This window comes from Haemaphysalis longicornis, unplaced genomic scaffold (assembly GCF_048455015.1).
Source record: "Haemaphysalis longicornis isolate Haplotype H1 unplaced genomic scaffold, Haemaphysalis longicornis Haplotype H1 scaffold_4, whole genome shotgun sequence".
NCBI classification, from domain to species: Eukaryota; Metazoa; Arthropoda; class Arachnida; order Ixodida; family Ixodidae; genus Haemaphysalis; species Haemaphysalis longicornis.
In genome coordinates this window covers 138,295,010-138,313,702 of record NW_027526361.1, presented here as the reverse complement: position 1 = coordinate 138,313,702, position 18,693 = coordinate 138,295,010, and the positions used below count along the sequence as shown (strand labels likewise).

Sequence of the window (18,693 nt, the reverse complement as noted above, 5' to 3'; positions counted from 1 at the left end):
AGAGGAACTTCAATGTTAACTACTTTTGCATTTGTGAGACCTTTCATGTCGAGTATGCTGATCGGTGCGATTTACAAATAAAGCAAGCAGTTAGCGGATAGTCCTGTATGTGTTCGCTTAGATACAGTTTTAACTGTTTAGCGCCTGCTCTGGTTTGACAACATCATCTACTCCACGAGGTAGTCGTTACTATAAAAACAACAGTCAACAATCATTCCCTACGACCTGCGTGATACTTCAGGAAGACCCACGGTTAGCATATGCCGTTACACTTAACTAGTACTTGATTACGCCATTATTTATTACGGGTGACTCTAGTAAGGCTGCAGTTAAAACTTTACAAAAATTTGCGCTTACTATGAACACTGAGTTTGAGGTGGGTACGCAGGAGAAAGTGCTCGCACATTAAAAATCAGTACCCTTTCTCTTCAGAACCAGGGGCACATTTGAAGCTTGATTTAAAGCAAAACGCAAACAACCGAAACTGAAACGCAATAAGTACAAAAACAAAACAAAAGCGCTTTTACCAAAATCAAAAGAAAATGAAGAAAATGATAACGAAAAACCATCGAATTTTCAAAATGAAACCTTAGCTTTACACAAACGAAAATGTTTTGCACACGTTATCGTAGATTATGCTTCTACGATTATCGAGAACGTTTCTGTCGCTCAATGGCTACCAGCCCTTCGGCGGAATGAACCACGCACAACATACCCATGCCGCAGTAGAAGATAAACTTCCCGACGATAGCGGGCGACCGCACGTGCGATGTGGTGTGATGTGCGCGACAATGACGATTGGCTCACCTGGTGCTATACAGCCCGAGGCTTGTGATACATCAGGCAGAAGTGCTTTCAGCTCCAACAGGGGCATAGTCAATACTTTCATCATCATCATCAGCCTGTCTACACTCACTGCCGGGAAAACGCCTCTCCCATAGATCTCCCATTATCCCGGTACTGCACCAACTGTGACCAATTTATCCACGAAAACTTCTTCATCTCCTCTGCCCATCCAAACATTCTGACAACGCCTGCCACACCTGCCTTCTCAAGGGATCCACTCTGTTACCCTTAATGACAAACGGTTTTCTTGCCTTCGCATTACGCGCCCTGCCCACACCCATTTGTTCTTAATTTATCCTAAAAGGCCCGTAACACCCGATTGTTCTCTAAACCACTTCGCTATCGTCTTGTTCCTTAATGTTACACCTATAATTTTCCGTTCCATTGCTCGCTGAGTCATCCTCAATTTAACTTGAACCCCTTTAGCGAGCCTCAAAACTTCTCACGCGTAGGTGAGCACCAGTAAGATACCGCACTCATACATTTTCTTCTTCAACTACAATGGCAGGCTGCCATTCATTATCTGAGAATGCCTGCCGTGCGCACTCCACCCCATTCTTATCCTAATGACCTCTGCCTCATGGTTCAGATCAGGGGGCCACTACTTGGCCTATGTAGATATATTCGCTTACAACTTGCACTGCGTCGCCTCCTATCTGAAGCCTCTGTGCTCTGTCGAGGCTGAGCCTTACTTTACTTTTCTGCAAATGAATTTCCAGGCCCATGATTCTACTCTGCTTCCAAAATGTGGTAATCATGCTTTGCTATTCGTACCCCTAGCTAGGCCATCAAGCTGATCAGCAAATCGGAGGTTACAGAAGTATTATTCATTACCCTTACGCCCACCTGTTCCCAATCCAATGTTCTGAATATCTCATGTAACCTGGCTGCGAATAACATTGGACAGATTCTGTCTGCTCGTCTGACGCCCTTCTCTACAGGAATTTCACTGCTCTCCTTATGGAAGATGATAGTAGCTGCGGACACATTGCAAATATCTTCTAGTATTCTTACGTAATGATCGTCTACACCCTGATTAGGCAGTGCCTGAATTACGGCTGAGGTGTTGATCTAGTCAAATCCTTTCATATAATTTATGAAGGCTATATATAGCCGTTGTGTATACTCCGCGATTTTCTCAATCACCTCACTTATCGTGTGAATATGGTCTATTGTTGAATAGCCTGAACGAAACGCTGCCTGTTCATTAGGTTGAGTGAAATCGAAGGTGGCAGAAATAGAGCTAACGGTTTCCTTGGTACCTTGTAGACGAGTGACAGCAAGCTGATGAGCCTTTATTTTCTTGTTTCTTCATGTCATCTTTCTTATGGATTAGGATGATGTTCGCGTTCTTCCAAGATTCCAGTGCACTCGCGGTCGTTAGGAATGGCGTATACTGGTTTGAAGTTTTTCTACTAGAATTTTAGCGCCATCCTTCAAGAGATCGCTGCAGTCTGATCCTCACCAAGTGGTTTGCCCCTTTGCATTTCTTTCAAAGCCTTCGGTTCTTCTGTCGTTACTGGTGCGATGATATACCTCTTCTGAACTACTTCCGCGTTCGCTATTTTCCTGGATGTCATGGGTAATGTACACATCTCTGTAGAACTCCTCGGCTACTATTAAGTTATCCCTGTTAGTGATGACATCGCCTTGCTGGTGTTTCAGGGCATACATCTGCTTTTCCCTATTCCTAGACCCTTATTCACTGCTTTCATTTTCAGGCTGTCTCTACTCTTTGCAGCATGCTCAAACCTCTCTACATCATACTTACCTGTCTTGCCCGTATTGATTAACTTCGAAAGCTCCGCTAGTTCTGTTTTGTGAGCTGGGACGTGGAGATTTTCATGCTTTTTTGTTTCGTAATTGAATCTTGTGTCTCCTGGGAGAGTTTACCGGTACCAGGCCTAGCTATCGTGCCTCTGAATCCCACTGCACACTCCATAATAGTGCGTGTGAGATTGTACTCGTGTGTTGTTTCCTTTGCCGTAACCTGTGTTTCCTCGTTCGAGCTGATTATTGGTTCTGCAGCGCAATTCTGAATCCTTCAACTTTCCTTCTCTCTGTTGATTAGGGCAAAAGAGTGAAGAAAAGCTACGGGAAGACATCAGCACAGTACAAGAAAAGAAGGCTATACCAGCATTTCGTCACAAGCAAGATGAACTTAGTGAAGCACCGCCTAAACCAAGATCACACAGGCCAACCACCATCACGTGAGTGCTGCACAGGTTAGGAATGCAGGAAGTGAAATTTCAGCTAAAGCATTGGATGGAAAAAACTAAGAAGCTGGGCGGAACTATAAAACGGAATTTGAAAGGACAGATTACTGCATGACAACCTATTTGTAGTAAGCCAATCCACAGACGTGGCGGAAATAAAAAACCGACCTCAGTGGTTAGCCTTCCTCGAAATAAAGGCGGCGTAAAAGAACGTAACCAGAGATAGCATCCGAAATATCCTGCGGCCAGAATTTATTAACTTACTGAGAGAACTGTACAGGGCGAATCAAGGGCAAATAGTGTGAGAGGGGTACATACAACAGTCCTGTACGCACCTACAAGGGTTTGAATAAACGTTAATTAGTGCGGAAAGTGGGACAAGTTAGTAATGGTGTTAGTGGGACATGTTTTCTAGCGCAAAAAACAGATACTGAGCGAGCAACAGGAACGGGACAAACGCTAAGAAACAGGAATTTCCTCTCTCTCCACTGGTATTTACAGTATACATGGTGGGGTTGGAAGGGAAGCTAAAAGGCAGTACGCTGGCATTCGACTTATTATGCATGAAAAATGGGCAGATGGTGGAACAATGTGTCTCAGAAATAATGTGTGCAGACGATATATTGTTGATGGCGGAAAACCGGATAGGTATGCAGGGCTTGATGAATATATGCGAAAAAGCGACGCACTTAGGGCTTCATGATTTGGAGCACAACAAAAAACACGGACGAAGAAACAGAGTAGATGAGAGAGGCGCTAACAGACAGACGAAACTGGCGACACAGGCAGGGGTAGCGTGTCTCGTCTACTCTGTTCCTTCGTCCTTGTTTTTGGTGCGCTCTAAACAAGGCCGATTGATCACCAACTAGCCCAGCAAGAAATTATTCGCACCTAGGGATATCTTTTACGAGAGAAAAATCGGGGATCGTTGTCTTTAATGATGCCACGGAGCACAGAGCACTATGAGTGCGAAATGTAGAAATAACATTGGTAAAGGAGTATAACTATTTAGATGTATGGCTTAACGACGTTGCTGATTGCACGCATGCGCAGGAGGCTCACCTTAAGACGAAATGAAGACGGAATGCGGCTATGATGAAGCATACAGCCCTGTGGCACTTCAACAAAAACGAGGTTGTAAGAGCAGCTTAGAAAGGGGTCATGGGGCCAGGAGTGACTTTCAGAAATTCGATTCGGAGAGACCCAAGCGCTCCTGGACCAGACACCCAAGCGCTCCTGGAGGTAAATTAGAGGATGGTGTGTTGTTCCGTGGTCCCCAGGGGCCCACAGCGAAACTACCAACGAAGCTGTTCAGAGAAATATGGGCTGGTTGTCTTATGAGGTAAAGGAGGCCGGCGTCGCCTCATTTTTTGAGAAGCCGGTCCTGTGCGATGCGCGAAGGCTAGGCGTCAACTTCTGTAGTCACCAACCCTTCGAACAAAGGGCTGCTAATAACCAGCTGCTAACAACCCAGCACAGCAAAAATGCAAGACCAAAACAAATTTCACGCCTTCGGGGCTGTCGGCTTTGGAAAATGGTATTACAATAACAACTAATCGTATGTAAGGTAAAACGGTTTCTACAAACTTGCCGAACACTCGAAAGTATTGTATCACATCAGTTCACGTTGTCATGGCATGAAAGTATGCCGATGTGCACTATGGCCCGCATAAAGTGTAGGTTGAGTTCCAAATAAGCTACTCTATGTGTAGTGCGTGCGGGGTTTACCAGGCTTCTAACCAGTATGGAGGCAAATTGAGGAAAAGAAGCACGTCCACCGCAAAAATTCGTAACGCTCTGTTTGTTCAAAGCTGGAGGGATATTTTGTTACATTTCCTGCAGCTGTATCTTCGCAATATTCACGTATGCGTTATAGTAATACTGAACTCAAGAGCAGGAGGAGGATGAAATGGAGGAGGAGGACACAGTATTTAGCAGTAAAATTGAGCTGGTTAGTTGGCGGAGTCCCCTGGCCTGGACGAGGGAGTAAGAGTATTTTTCTTCGATTTAGAGAACGTCATCCGTAGTAGGTCAGGGTTTGTTGTTTACGCCTGGGAGATTCGCAAACAATAAAGAGCTGTTTGGACATATTCATCGGTTTCGATTCTTGTTAAACTAGAAACCGGCGCATTATTTACTGCGTTCCTTAGCGAGTATATCAAGTCTTGAACACCGTAGTCATGTAAAAATCGTTCGAATTGAGCGTAAGCTCGTTATGATAACGATGGTGCTGATAGAACTTCGGAGCACAAAAGCCGCCATCGGGTACTCTGGACAACGTTGTCTTATGCGCGATGGCGGTAGCTGTAGCACAGACCTTTTCATTGTATTTGCATGTGAATGCACCACAGACATCCCACCAGTAACGACAGAAGTAAGGAAGGCTTTCAAAGAAATGAAAGGGGGCAAAACACCTGGTGAGGATCAGAAAACAGCAGACCTGTTGAAGCATGGAGGAGAAATTGTACTTTAAAAACTGGCAAACTGTATACGCCATTGCGAATGACCGCGAGTGTACCGTAATCTTGGAAGAACGCGAAAATCATTATAATTCATAAGAATGGTGACATGAAGGACTTGAAAAATTACAAGTCGATCAACTTACTGTCAGCGTCTACAAGGTACTTACCAAAGTAATTGCTAACTGAATTTCTGCAACCTTAGATTTTAGTCAACCTTAAAGGGGTCGTAAAGAGATTTAAAAGAGAAATTGTGTTGTGTCTGCGCTTATAACCTTGGAACAATAATAAACAAACAATGCATACCCGTTTTGTTGCCCGATGTCGGAAATAGGAAAACAAAGGCAGTGGCGGTTTCACCAACACTTTCCTCTTCAACGCGTGAAGTGACATTTCAGTAAGTCAGTAAGCAGCCAATCATAGTTCTCCCTCGTCTGCACAATATGTCGGCATACAGCGGGCTTGCAAAGGGTCAGATAAAGCTACAACATCGGCGCCAAGATGACACTCGCCGACAACTGAACGGGAGATGTCTGATCTCTGAAACGACTGATCAACATGGTCGAACTTTCAGTCAACAACGCGAGCGAGAGGCGCAGGCACACGTAACCACGTTTGATCTAAACTGGGCATTCGTAAACTGTTTACGCTGTTTCACACGAGTCTAAACTGTCGTTTTGCTAGCTGATATTCGTGTTCAAGTTTGCCGACGTCTCTCTCACGTAGCCTGTAATGTGAGTTGCGCGAACGTGAAACGTCTGACCTGACGAGATAAATGACTGAACGCTTTAAAGGAGAATTTGTTGCATAAACACGTTTATTGGAGGAACTTCGAGTAGTCGGAACTTAAAACCCATCCATCATTCACTCATCAAGCGCAAAAATAACTAGCGAGAAGGAGCGATACAGCGCCGAGTTGCCGAGTCCTACCATCACGCAGTTCGACGGTTGCTTTCCTGTTTCCTGCAATAAACAATGCTGTTAACGCTGTTTCGTTTATTGTATACGCTCCCTTTTTGGTTACTGCAGAAGCGTTCAACAGTACGTTGGCGGTTAAAGCTGTGGGTGGATTACAATTTATGAAAACACGACAGAATTCTAAGTTGAAAATGCGAGGAGGCGTTTATGCAGCAGTTTTTCGCCGCGCGCGCTTCTCACGTCGATAGTGTAGTGGATAGAGTGTCCGACAAGGCTGGCCGTAACGTTGGGCCGGCCCCGAGGCCACAAGTTCTAATCGCACACGGGACACTTTTTTTTGATTGAGCGGTTTTGTGCCATTTAACCTCAAAAAAGGTACGATTCCGAATAGAATTCGGCAAAAGAACGTAAAATTCAGCAGGGAAACTGGCTACAAACTATACAAACAGCCAGTAAATCTGGGTTCTGATGCAATGGCTGCCAGACAACTGAAGCGGTCACAACACCGCTCACGTAGATAGAAAACTGTTTTTTGGCCATGAATAAAGGATGCATTATTTTTAAAATATCGCGTTTGCAGCTTTGCCGAACAATATGCGCAAAGAACATTTAACGCGTTGAACTCTCGAATGTACTTGACGTGACGTCACTCTAGTTGCGCTGCCCACTGACGACGCGCTCATGGTGACTTGCGATGCGCCTCAAAACGAGAATTTCAAAGGCGCCTCCTAAATTCTAGAAGGAATGAATTGTGAAAATATTTGGGATTTATGTTCTTAAAAGATCGTTCAAGCAGACAAAGGTAAGCAAAGACAAATGAATTTTCCATTCACGACCCCTTTAGGAGCGGCTTCCGTAAAGGCTATTGAACAATGGACCATTTTCACACAATCAATAAGGTGATAGAAAAGTGCTCTGAGTATACTCAACCCCTATACATAGCCTTCATAAATTATGAGAAAGCATTTGACTCGGTCGAAACCTCAGCAGTGAAGTCAGGCATTACGGAACCAGGGAGTAGATCAGTAGTATGTAAGAATACTAGAGGATATCTAAAAGGGCCTACAGCTACCATCATCCTCCATAAGCAGAGCACTAAAGTACGTATAAGGAAGGGATTCAGACAAGGAGACACAATCTCCCCGATGTTATTCACAGCATGTTTTGATGTATTCAGAACATTGAATTGGGAACACGAGGGAGTAAGTGTTAATATTCGCAGCATGTTTAGAAGTATTCAGAACATTGAATTGGGAACACGTGGGAGTAAGTGTTAATGGAGAATACCTGAGTAACCTCAGATTTGCTGATGACGTTGCCTTGCTAAGTAACTCGAGGGACGAATTGCAAAGAATGCTGTCCGCACTGGACAAACAGAGTATAACCATGGGCCTGAAAATTAATACGCAGAAAATCAAAGTAATGATAATAACCTCGGGACAGCACAGCGGTTTCACATAGGTGGCGAGGCAGTGGAAGGGGTAAGCGAATATATCGACTTAGGCCAAGTTGTCACCCCGGATCCCAACCATGAGGCAGAGATAATTAGAAGGATAAAAACGGGGTGAAGTGCATACCGCAGACATTCTCGGCTAATGAATGGCAGCGTACCATTGTCCCTGAAGAAGGAAGTGTATGACAGCTGCATGTTACCGGTACTCACCTGCGGGGCAGAAACTCGGGGCTCACTAAGGAGATAAAACTTACATTGAGAACGACTCAGCAGGCAATGGAACAGACGATGATAGGTGTCACATTAGGGACAAGAAGAGAGTGGAGTGGGTCAGGGAACAAACGTGTGTTAAGGACATATTAGTAGAAATTAATAAGAAGAAATAGACGCGTTCAGGGCATGTAATGCGAAGGCAAGATAACCGTCGGTCATTAAGGGTAACAGAGTGAATCCTTAGAGAAGGCAAGCGTTCCCAGGGCGGCAGAATGTTAGATGGGCAGATGAGATTGAGAAGTTTGCGGGGATAAATTGGTTGATATTAGCAGAGGAGCGGGGTAATTGGAGATTAATGGAAGAAGCCCTTGGCCTGCAGTGGGCGTTTATTGGCTGGTGATGATGTTGATAACACCAAAGATGGTGGAGATAGGCACCTTATTGAATGCAGCCATAATGAAAGCGAATGTGTGAAGAAGGGATTGTGTGCCATACAGCCTGAAGAAGCTGTCAGCATGATGCTTGTGAGCTTTTCAAAATCCCCAAACCTCTCAGGGAGGTCTTTGTGACAGGGCAAAAAAATTAATGCGTTGTGCACGACAAAAAAACATTCATCTGATACAAGTCAACAATAACAAAAGAAATAGAAGGCGGCCCCTTTATTTCCTACTGTTCGCTCCGCATGTATGGGCCCGCTGCTTGGTAAGTAGCATTAAACTGTTCAGTCTTGATTGGTGTACCTAAAAAATGCTGTAGGATAGCCTACGCATTTTGAATACTTATCGAGTAGTTTTAAGCCCCCAATCCCGCAATTAGGCTAGAAAAGACGAGTTACATACGAACATCTGACCAATAAACTGAAGGAAGTTATTCTCTCTCTCCTCGTGTGTTGTAAACTTGTTCGTGATACAGTTTGAAATTATTGAGAGGTGTCAGAAGCTGAAAAAAAAATAGCTGGATTACTAGAAATATGCTTTTTAATACACTAAAGCATCAAAGAGGGCGATTTCTAGCCCACGAACTGCTGCCCCTCACAAGCGGAGAGTAGCAGACGACAGCGGCGCGAGTCCCTAAGCCAACGTCAAATTCAGAAGGAGCATAGACACACGGTGGAGGAGTACTAGCCGACCGCTGACCAGGTGTTGCGGAACGGCGGTAGCGAAAAGTTGGGTACACACGGCAGTTAAGTAGCAAATAAAGGCAGCAGGGACTACAAATTTGTCACTGAGAATGGAAGCAAAAAAACATGGATACCTTAGGACACAGAAACTAGAAATTAGGAAGGAAGGTTTCCATGGCAATACGCGAGGTGGTTCGTTGCTCTTTGAAGCAATGCCTGGGTTTCTGAGATCCCGGGCATACACGGGTATCAGCAGGCAGCAGGATGAAGCGTGTATGCTGTGGCTGAGATTGGGAAACCATATACGATATTGTCAGGGAGTGCATAAATATACGACCAAAGGGTGGCGATGGGAAACGGCGTTGGCGGAGGCTTCGGGATTTGGGGAGAGGAGAGCCCCAACTTAAAGGACTTATAGGTGACGAAGAGGGGCCTGGAATGGTGGTGGAAGAAAAGAAAAGATGGGCACGTAGGTGGAGTAATCAAACGGATGAGAATTTAGAAAAGCGGGGTAGGAAAAAAGGGGAGGGAGCGATGGGAATTCAAAACAGAGCTCAGGGGGAGGCAAATCTCTTACGTTAGGGCAAGTAAGTCAAATAAAAATGGCAAGTCGGTTGCTGACAACCGACGTTTCGATTTAAAGGGAGAGCTAATCATCAACATCAGTATCATCATCATCAGCAGTAGCAGCCTCTTCTTGTCAAGCAGGTCGGCTAGTTTCTTGACGTGCCCTGGACTTGCTTGTACGTGTTGTAAACTAAAGTGCGACCGTAGTGAAGGGACGATTAGGCGCCAAACAGGATGGAATGGGAATGACGGCAACAAAAGGCCGATGCTACGAGACATTGAAAGCAGCGATTGGAGGCTGATGCCGTATCTAAACTGAGCAAGCGTATCCCCTGATAGAGATAAATGCTAAAGGACTGTTGGCGCGGAGCCCTTGGGTCGTACGAAAAAAAGTACACCCCTCGCCGTCAAGCGAGGATACAAAAGCCAATGGGCATCATGTCAAGCCTCATGGTAGCGAGTCAGAATGAAATCAATGCTTACGCGTCGTTATAAATGAAGGAAATATTTATAACATTTTATTTTCTTTTAGCTAATGAAGCCTAGGGGAAGCGATATTTGTACGTTTTTTGTGCACGGGCTTCACCATGAACGTTTTGCGTGTTCAGAATGCCGGAATTGAAATTTTGCCTCTGGAAAAAAAGTCATTGCTTTTCTGGGAGTGGCATTTCTTTCGCATTTATAGCTACGGCCGCATCCCGTTCCGTTGAATTAAAGAAGTGATTCGAGCTCACACTTTCGACAATACAAAGAACAAAGGGTTTGTGTGTTGCTCACCGCCTACGTACTTACCCATCTCGAGCGAACGACACTAGAATCTCCATGGTGTAGGCACTGACGTTTCTGTCCTCATTCGTGTAGTTTCCGACATCCAGGAATGGTACGCCAAAAAAGTAGGGTATTTCTTCCATGTGAGTTACTTTCACCCACTCCGGGTACGTTGACTTTTCTGAACGGTGTCCGAAAACCATACCGTAAACACTGCCACCCTGTTTGGAGTGGTTTTCTGCAAAGAATCTGGCGGGACAAACGAAGCTTGTTAGTCCGAAGAAGTCCGCAGCTTTCTGCCTTATCGAAGCCTTGTCGCTCGATGTCGCGTTTTCTAGGTAGCTGAAGGCCAATGAAACAAATTTCTCCTTAATCCAGTTACGAAGGTTATTTTTTACGGCGGATTTGAACTCAGCATACTCATAACCACTTAAGTCATCGTTTAGAAGCTCTTCGTCAGGTTGCATGATGAAAGAAAATGCACCTTCATTTGCGTCGATGGACAACATGGCATCAACTCTGCGAACGAGACCTTTTTTAGTTGCAATAGAGGGAAGGTACGGCACATACTCAGTGTCAAACGTTGGGAGAAACGCTAGGACTCTCGGCATGGTCACATTCTCTGTAGCATTCATTATATCTTCAGCCGGCTTGTTACGGAGACATCTGAGCACTTTGAAAGGGTGTGTTGTAAGGTCTTGGAATGCGTCAGCACATCCCAACTCCCAGGCAACCTTATTTCCTATTCCAATGCTCTCGAACACGGAGTCGATGTTCGCGTCGCTGCTTTCTGTCCCGCTCATTAGAAAGGCCCGCTGGAACAGGCCAGCGCTGTATGGTGACATCATGTGAAGGTGAATGTCCATAGCACCGGAACTCTCGCCGAACACGGTGACAAGCTCGGGATCGCCACCGAATGCAGCAATGTTGGAACGAACCCAGCGCATCACCAACAGCTGATCCCAGAGAGCCACGTTCCCGGGTGCTCCAATTTTGTCGGCATCTAGGAAGCCGAACATGGCTGAACGAAAGTTGGCGGAGACGACAATGACGTCTTTGAGTGCGACCATTGCTGAAGGGTTGTATCTTGTTTCATAGGCAGATCCTATCTTAAATATTCCACCATGGAACCAAACAAGTACTGGTAATTCGATATTTTTTGATGTATTCGGTGCCCACAAATTCAGGTAGAGGCAGTCTTCTGAAAGACTTGTCGGTATTACGAAAACCCATGGAACACGTGGTTGCATGCAGGAAGGCTTCACGCTGGTTGCGTTGTAGACGCCTTGCCACGGCCGGTGTGGTCTTGGTTTAAGAAAGCGCAGGCTTCCAACAGGAGGGATGGCGTAGGGGATGCCTAGGAATATCTTGACCTCCCTATCCAGGATAATTTGTGAGTCGCCACGAACGAGACCATCTTTTGCGTTGACGATGATCGAGTCAGCGGTTACAACTGATGCCAAAAACAGCACAACGAAGAGAAAGCTCCTCCACTTGCTTGCAACAGGCCGTCCCCTGCAGGTCAATGCAACGAGATAAAATTGTCAATTAATCTGACAAACTGCCCCCAAAAGACAGCAATGACTATAATCAAGGACGCATCCAGTTTTTTGTGTACATCTGCATGTTCTTGCGCTTGTATCAATTTAATTATCCGGCACAGACATTTTTAATGACAGTAGGGTGACCTAAGGGTTTCTGTATTCGCCTTGTCCTTCGAAGCCTTGCAAAATGCTTACTCAGCGGTCCAAACAAAAGAACTGTGGTTTGGGGACTGCTTCAGGCACACTTTCCACGGTTACCTTTGCAGCGGTCTTTTATGAAGCTTTTAGAGGACCGTTGTAAAGGCTCCTGACACTGGTTTCATTAGGATAAAGGCTTCCGCAGAGATATTTTTTTTGTTTGAATAGGTTGTTTGCGTGTTTCCCTGTTTTTAATCAGTTTTGTTTGATAACATTCGTGTGTACACTCTGCGGCACAAAATACGTGTTTAAAGTTATTAGTAACTCTGCGCTTGTCTCATCCTAGTCTGAAAAGTAATTGCCCTCAGGCAGTGAAGTATTTTGCTTTGTCGTTGTGCTTGAAGTTGCTTGAATGGTTCATTGCGATGAAAGGGAAACGTTTTTATCTTTCCTTGATAAAATTTAGCACAAGGTAGACAGTTTTATAACTGATTAAGCTGCAGCATGTGAAATGCAATAGATAATTTGACACGGGAGTGCACCGAAGATGTGGCGCCATGGAGAAAAGTGTTAGCGAAAGACTAAAAGCATATGGTGGGAGGAATTCAGGAGCTACACGCCAACGTCCGTCATCTTGCGTGGACTCTAGTAGGCATTACTGTGTCATGCCTTCATAATATTACTGTTCCCTCGACAAAAGAAAAAGTATATATGCCAGTCTCCTTACACCGATTTAATTGCCAGCGTTATAGTTTATTTCCGGTCTACTATTTATTGGTTTCCATGGTCCAAAATATGGTCCTCAGAGAAGCGTTATGTCTTTTACTAGCATTATAAGGATGCTAACATTAAATCTTGTAATGCCAAGCACTGCCAAAGCAGGTGTACTGGAGTGCGACATCGAAGAAATGTTGTCGCGCTTCTTGCGTGACTCTTTTTTTTCCGCGAGTAGACCCCATAACCAACCTTGCAATGGCTTGTATCTGCACACAATTGCATGACTTCTAAGTCAGTTTTAATGATACCTTAGAAACTTAACGTCCAACTCCAGAGTTGACATTTACGCTGATATTGTCATTTACTGGCCATAATAGCGCAAATGCACATTATTTCATCTTAGTTCGGAATTTCACGACATTGTAACAATGACAAAATAAGGGAGAATCACGAACATAAGCAGTGAAAACATAGCAAACACGCACCTGCTTGTAACACCTCCATGGTGCACAAAACTTCATTAGTCGAAACTTAACATAGCTGAGTTTTTGTAATAACGCAAATATAGAATACATTTACACGAAAATAAACTAATGAAAACCGCAACTTGAAGTAGCAAATTAAACAAAGTGCAGTCAGTTCTACGCCTTTTATTTATTGATCGATTCTGTGTTCTCCGTTAGAAAAAACATGGGGGAACGAAATCCGCTCCAGCCAACCTATGGCAGGTTAACAGCCAAAAAAAAAATCAGCAAAAACGAGCGAAAGCCCAAAGGTATTTTTTTATAAAAAACAGTTTGTAGATGAGAGAAAAAAAACAGTGACACTTTGCACAAAACCAAACTCATCACGCTTACCCAATCGCAGGCAGCAAGCTAATGACGGAGTGGTGAAGCACCAATGATAAAAGTAAATCAGAATCAATACAAATAAAACAGACATACTAAAGCACCCCCGCCCACCGCGGAAAGAAAAGGTAAACAGCGCACATACTATGTGGCTTCGCACAGTCCAGAAAAACGGTGTACGAACGCTATCTAGCTTACACCAATCAACAGAAAAGTGGCACCTGTGACTAGTTTGTCGAAGCATATCTCGCAACGTTTCAAAAACGCAGAGAAACAGCATGTCACACATTATGGAATGGTTTACTTACCTCCTGGTGCACACACAATCCTGACCCTGATCTAGTCCCTATACTATGGTCTCTGTTCTTTGTTATCGTTTGTTTTGTTTTACTAAAGTGGCGCTTTGCTTCTGTACGCGAAAAACATGTAATTGCTTTGTTGCCAATATATGTACACGACCTCCCGTTACTCTCCACTGTGTGCCATGTACGGGGCCCAGACCTTTGTCAAGCCTTTGTATGGCTTTTTGTCTGTGCCTCCAAACATCCTTGATGTTGAAATAAACTGAATTTAATGGAATTGAATTGAAAGAGTATGCGCTTCTCGGGATTCCCGGCGGGTACATTTGAGTAGGTTTGGCTTAGGGTAGTATTGGTGGTGTTTTGCGACCCTTCTTGAAGATAAATCTTCAACTCCAGGACTCTCATTTTTCTCTCAGCAGCTTCCTCGGCTCTCTCAGCTTCTTCCCTCGCTCTTTCGGCGCTCCTTTAGGCCTTTAGGCAGCTTGCCGCCGTTGCTCTTTTTTTTATTTCTGCAGCCTCTCGGAGTAGTGGTCCCTCAGCTTCCCTCTCTGCACGCTACTCCGCCCGCTGGGTATCAATCTACTGGCGAAATTCCAGCTGCGTCCCGATGACCACTAGCTTTTCAACATTCATGATATAGTCTTCAATGAAGTGTTCTCGCAGCACTCAACTCCTTCCTGCAAATGTCAAGGGTGGGATCCTGGCCGGCTCGCCACTTTTGTGAAGAATGCGCCAAAGAGCACGCAGGAAGAAAGATGAACGGTCTTTACAACCCGACAACTATATTTCACAGGATGGAGGACAAGCACAGGACGTGAGCTTAATAGAAGACGGTACGTTATAGATCGGATAGGTTGGGTTCACGCGGAACGCACAGCCAACCGTTTGAAGGTACACATTGTAGTCTGGCGGTTCGAAAGGTTGGACAGCAATGGCCGATAGCGAGTGAGCTCACGTTCCGTCGCGATATGTTTCCAGCGGCTCAACATCAGGAATGGCAGTGCCCAACAGCAAGAACGGAGGGCCTGCAGTCGGCGCACCAGCGCCATGATGACGGAGCCCACATGCGCTCTCGCGGCTAGGTGGACGGTAGCGACGGGCTTGCAGGAGGTGGCCCGTGGACCAGGCAACCCACGGTGCCGTTTCCCCGTAAGCGCGCCCTGTTTCCCCACATGCTTCCAGCTGTTGTCGTTCCAGCTGCCGCGATCGCTCACGCGCGGCCCCTCTTAATTGTCGTCGTCGCTGTCATTATCGCTGGCTCAATTGCGCGGTCAATCCCCCTCGTGGCCATCCATCACATCCTTAATGGTTAACATTCTTACCCCGCTTCTGCTTATCTTCACTTTCATAGCCAAATGTCACAGCATTTCTGGGCTACCTGGTCTACTTTGGGCCTGCAATCGGTACTTTGCGGCGACTACGTTCTTATCTTTGTAACTGTCTTTGTTTTGTTTTTGATAGGAGTGAACTACAGTTACATTTTCACAACCATTAAATTACTTAGCTTCGCCAATTACGTATTTTTACTTTTTTTTCTTTTTTTCTGCTTCTGTTTAAGTTTACTCTACGTGTTCTTATTAAGTGACAGAGAAAAACGTAAAAAAATGTTGTGTTTTTTAGTATGATTTTAGTTCCGTCATTTTTGTTTGTGACTTTTTCGCACGAACAATCCAGATTACCTGCTGATTTCTTCAATCATCCTTGTTTATGGAGGTACGGCCGCATTAAACCAATGGTTCCCAATCCTTTTTCTTGTTTTTGGTTGCTTTTAGGGTACTTCATTTTGTGTCGTTTGCATGAACAAAATTGTTCCCTTAGTAAGGTCGCTTGCAACAATTTTGTTTTTTTTATTGTGTTTTTCTTCTCAAAGTAGTCTCAGTCAATTATGTGACGTTAGGGCTATTATAAGGGCTACAGTGTTAACTCCGAAAACTATGTTCGGTCATGCAGGTAAAAGCTGTTGCACAACTTATGCTCTGAGGTAAGCGCCAAAGAATGCTAATGGAGTTAACCATAAAATTAAGACAAGCGCCACCCCGACATTTGAGCTTTAAGTGAGAATCCTGAAAACTTCTACACGATCTTTAACGTCAAGCTGGCTTTGTGTGCAACGGTGGCTTTATTTCTGTTTCTCGGCACAGTTTCTGTCTCTGGGAGCAGCAACGAGTACATACTCCACGAGCAAGGCAAGGACAAATTTTGTAGGGAGACTTTCTCGCAGACACTTTCTCGACACTTTCTCACACGAAACACGTGCGCGATCGCACACTAACATACCACTACAAAATAATAAAAAAAGTTAAAGTTATGGTGTGCTGTTTACAGTTTATTGAGGGCTCGAATGAAATCAATGCACTGGTTTGCCTATTGCGAGGTGCCTCCACGAAGTTCGCAAAGTGGTAAACTTGAACTGTCAGTTTATTTAGAATGTGACGTCGCCGCTATTAAGGTAAAAAGAAAGTTTTCTTCCAAACTGCAGCTGAGCATGGCTCCTCTAACAACGGACGCCAGCCGCCATGAATGACCGACAACCATCGAACGCTTTCTACTTCCCATTATATGACAGCAATACAGGGTTATGCTTCCTGATCCTCTTCTTTTTTCGCGTGTCATAGTTTAAGAAATATCATCTCAGTATTCAAGGAATACTTACTATGAAACATGCCGGTGTTTGAACAATGCTAAAATTAGTGCTGCTACCAGTACAGTGATCAGCGCGGAGTGAGTACAAGTCTGGCATGCCTTCATAAATGCACTGTGAAATTTAGAACGCCCCGGATTGTTATTTCCAGAAAGAAAAAGATTGGTAACTTAAGAGTGGCATATTTAAACCACATTGCCATGCAGTGGAGGCGGACCCTGCTAAATCGTCTGCAAGAAATGGAACTTACATCCTTATGGGTACGCTGCACAATGGACGCCAATTGCGAAAACTCAACTCCGACTCTGAAAACGCCGATTCGAAGAAGAGAGAATGAACGCATAACGCGCAAGCCCTATACTGAACAAAAACACCCAAAACAAGGAACCTTACGCGTTTTGCAAGACAGGAACAAAACGCTAATCGCAAAATACTTACGGTTTGAGGAGAAGCATAGTTTTGTGGTGGTGTGATCACTGCCTCGTGCCAGTGCGCGCCCTGCGTTTCCTTCTGAGAGCAGAGCCAAAGTGCCGAACCCACATGCACACTACTGACGCCAGTGCGAAAACGGTACAAAGTCGGCCCCGGACTCTCGCAGCAGCTGTTCTAAACCCACCGGTAAAATCGAAATACATCACACAGCCATGCGTTACCTTCGTTTCGCTGTACGCCGTCACACAATTTTCGTTTCAAAGAACTATGCAGGTGTTTAAAGAAGTATTAATTCCTACAGAACCCCCCCCCCAAAGTCATAAATAAGAAATGTTAGGTAGACCCATGGCAATTCATTGCGACCGAAAACCCAACATGTGCATGTAAGTTTTAGTATCAGCGGTGCACTGCTGTAGAAACATTACCAAATTCCACCGAACATTTTATTCCTGATTTGCGGGAGTAAGAAAATTTACAGTAAGTTAAAGGCAACACGATATTCCCTCGGTCACATTACGGGAGTTCAGAATAATGCCCATTTGCCAACATGGCCTAGCTTTCACTGGGTACATTGCGTGTTCTTTGCGACGTCTCAAGACAGGTATGTTTTCGTGGTTCCTATTTTATTCCACTTTAACAATTTATACCTTCCGCATTGAAGGAATACTTTTTCTACTTCATTTTTTTTATAGGGCCACCAAAAAGCCTTAACAGATCATATGTAGAAGTATTTTCTGCATACGTTGTTGTGTACACAAAACCGTGAAAGTAAAAAAAAATAAAGTCATAAATACATGCAGATTACCATTTTTGGAAAACGAACCGTTTCGCTTAAGCTTTCAGCTGATGCAGTCGCTCGTAGGATTAGCTGCAGCCTAATGTGCTTAAGCTAGGCACAGTCCGAACATTGTGACGTAAAACGGTCCAAACCAGGATCGAGGACTTCACTGCAACTTTTACGTAAGGGCGTAGGTTAGCATAAGTAACTTTAGCCTAAGAAAGGACACCATAGGTGCGGAGAATGTTGCTCCAGCTAAGACGTTGGACGACTGTACTCTCATGGGCGCTTGGATGTTTATAACGCAAACTAGATTTAAATATTCGCAGCTTCTTCAACCTCACCGCCGAGAACTCTCCATTGATTTCTCAATTTTGAAATATTTTTTTTATGTTTGAAATTCACTCATTCGTGAGTATTGTGAATGTACTGTAGAAATCACAACGTTGCGCTGAGGTATATTTCCATATCCAGGTATATTTCCATTTCCGCTAAGGTATATTTTCATTTCCAGAAATGTGACGGGCATTCATCTCATCTATGCGTATTTTGCTGCAAACCAGAAGAATATGGCCCCTTCTTTTATTTTCCATTATTTGTTACATGTTTTATTAGATGTGTACGTGTTTGATGTCTATGGGTATATGCGTTTAATAGATGTTTCATGTTTAATGCTTCAATAGTGAAATAGCCCATTTTGTATTATACCCGTTTAACCGAGTAAAGGCAACAA

General features: G+C 44.4%; 1 protein-coding gene across 1 annotated transcript in view; it reads right to left on the bottom strand.

The window, feature by feature from the left end:
* The window catches only part of LOC144180030 (cholinesterase-like), a 30,039-nt gene that overhangs the window by 9,996 nt on the left and 1,350 nt on the right, over positions 1-18,693 (bottom strand). The window contains exon 2 of the mRNA XM_077708437.1: positions 10,585-12,075. Within this exon, the coding sequence (XP_077564563.1) occupies positions 10,585-12,075 (1,491 nt within the window). The remainder of the gene's footprint in view (positions 1-10,584; positions 12,076-18,693) is intronic.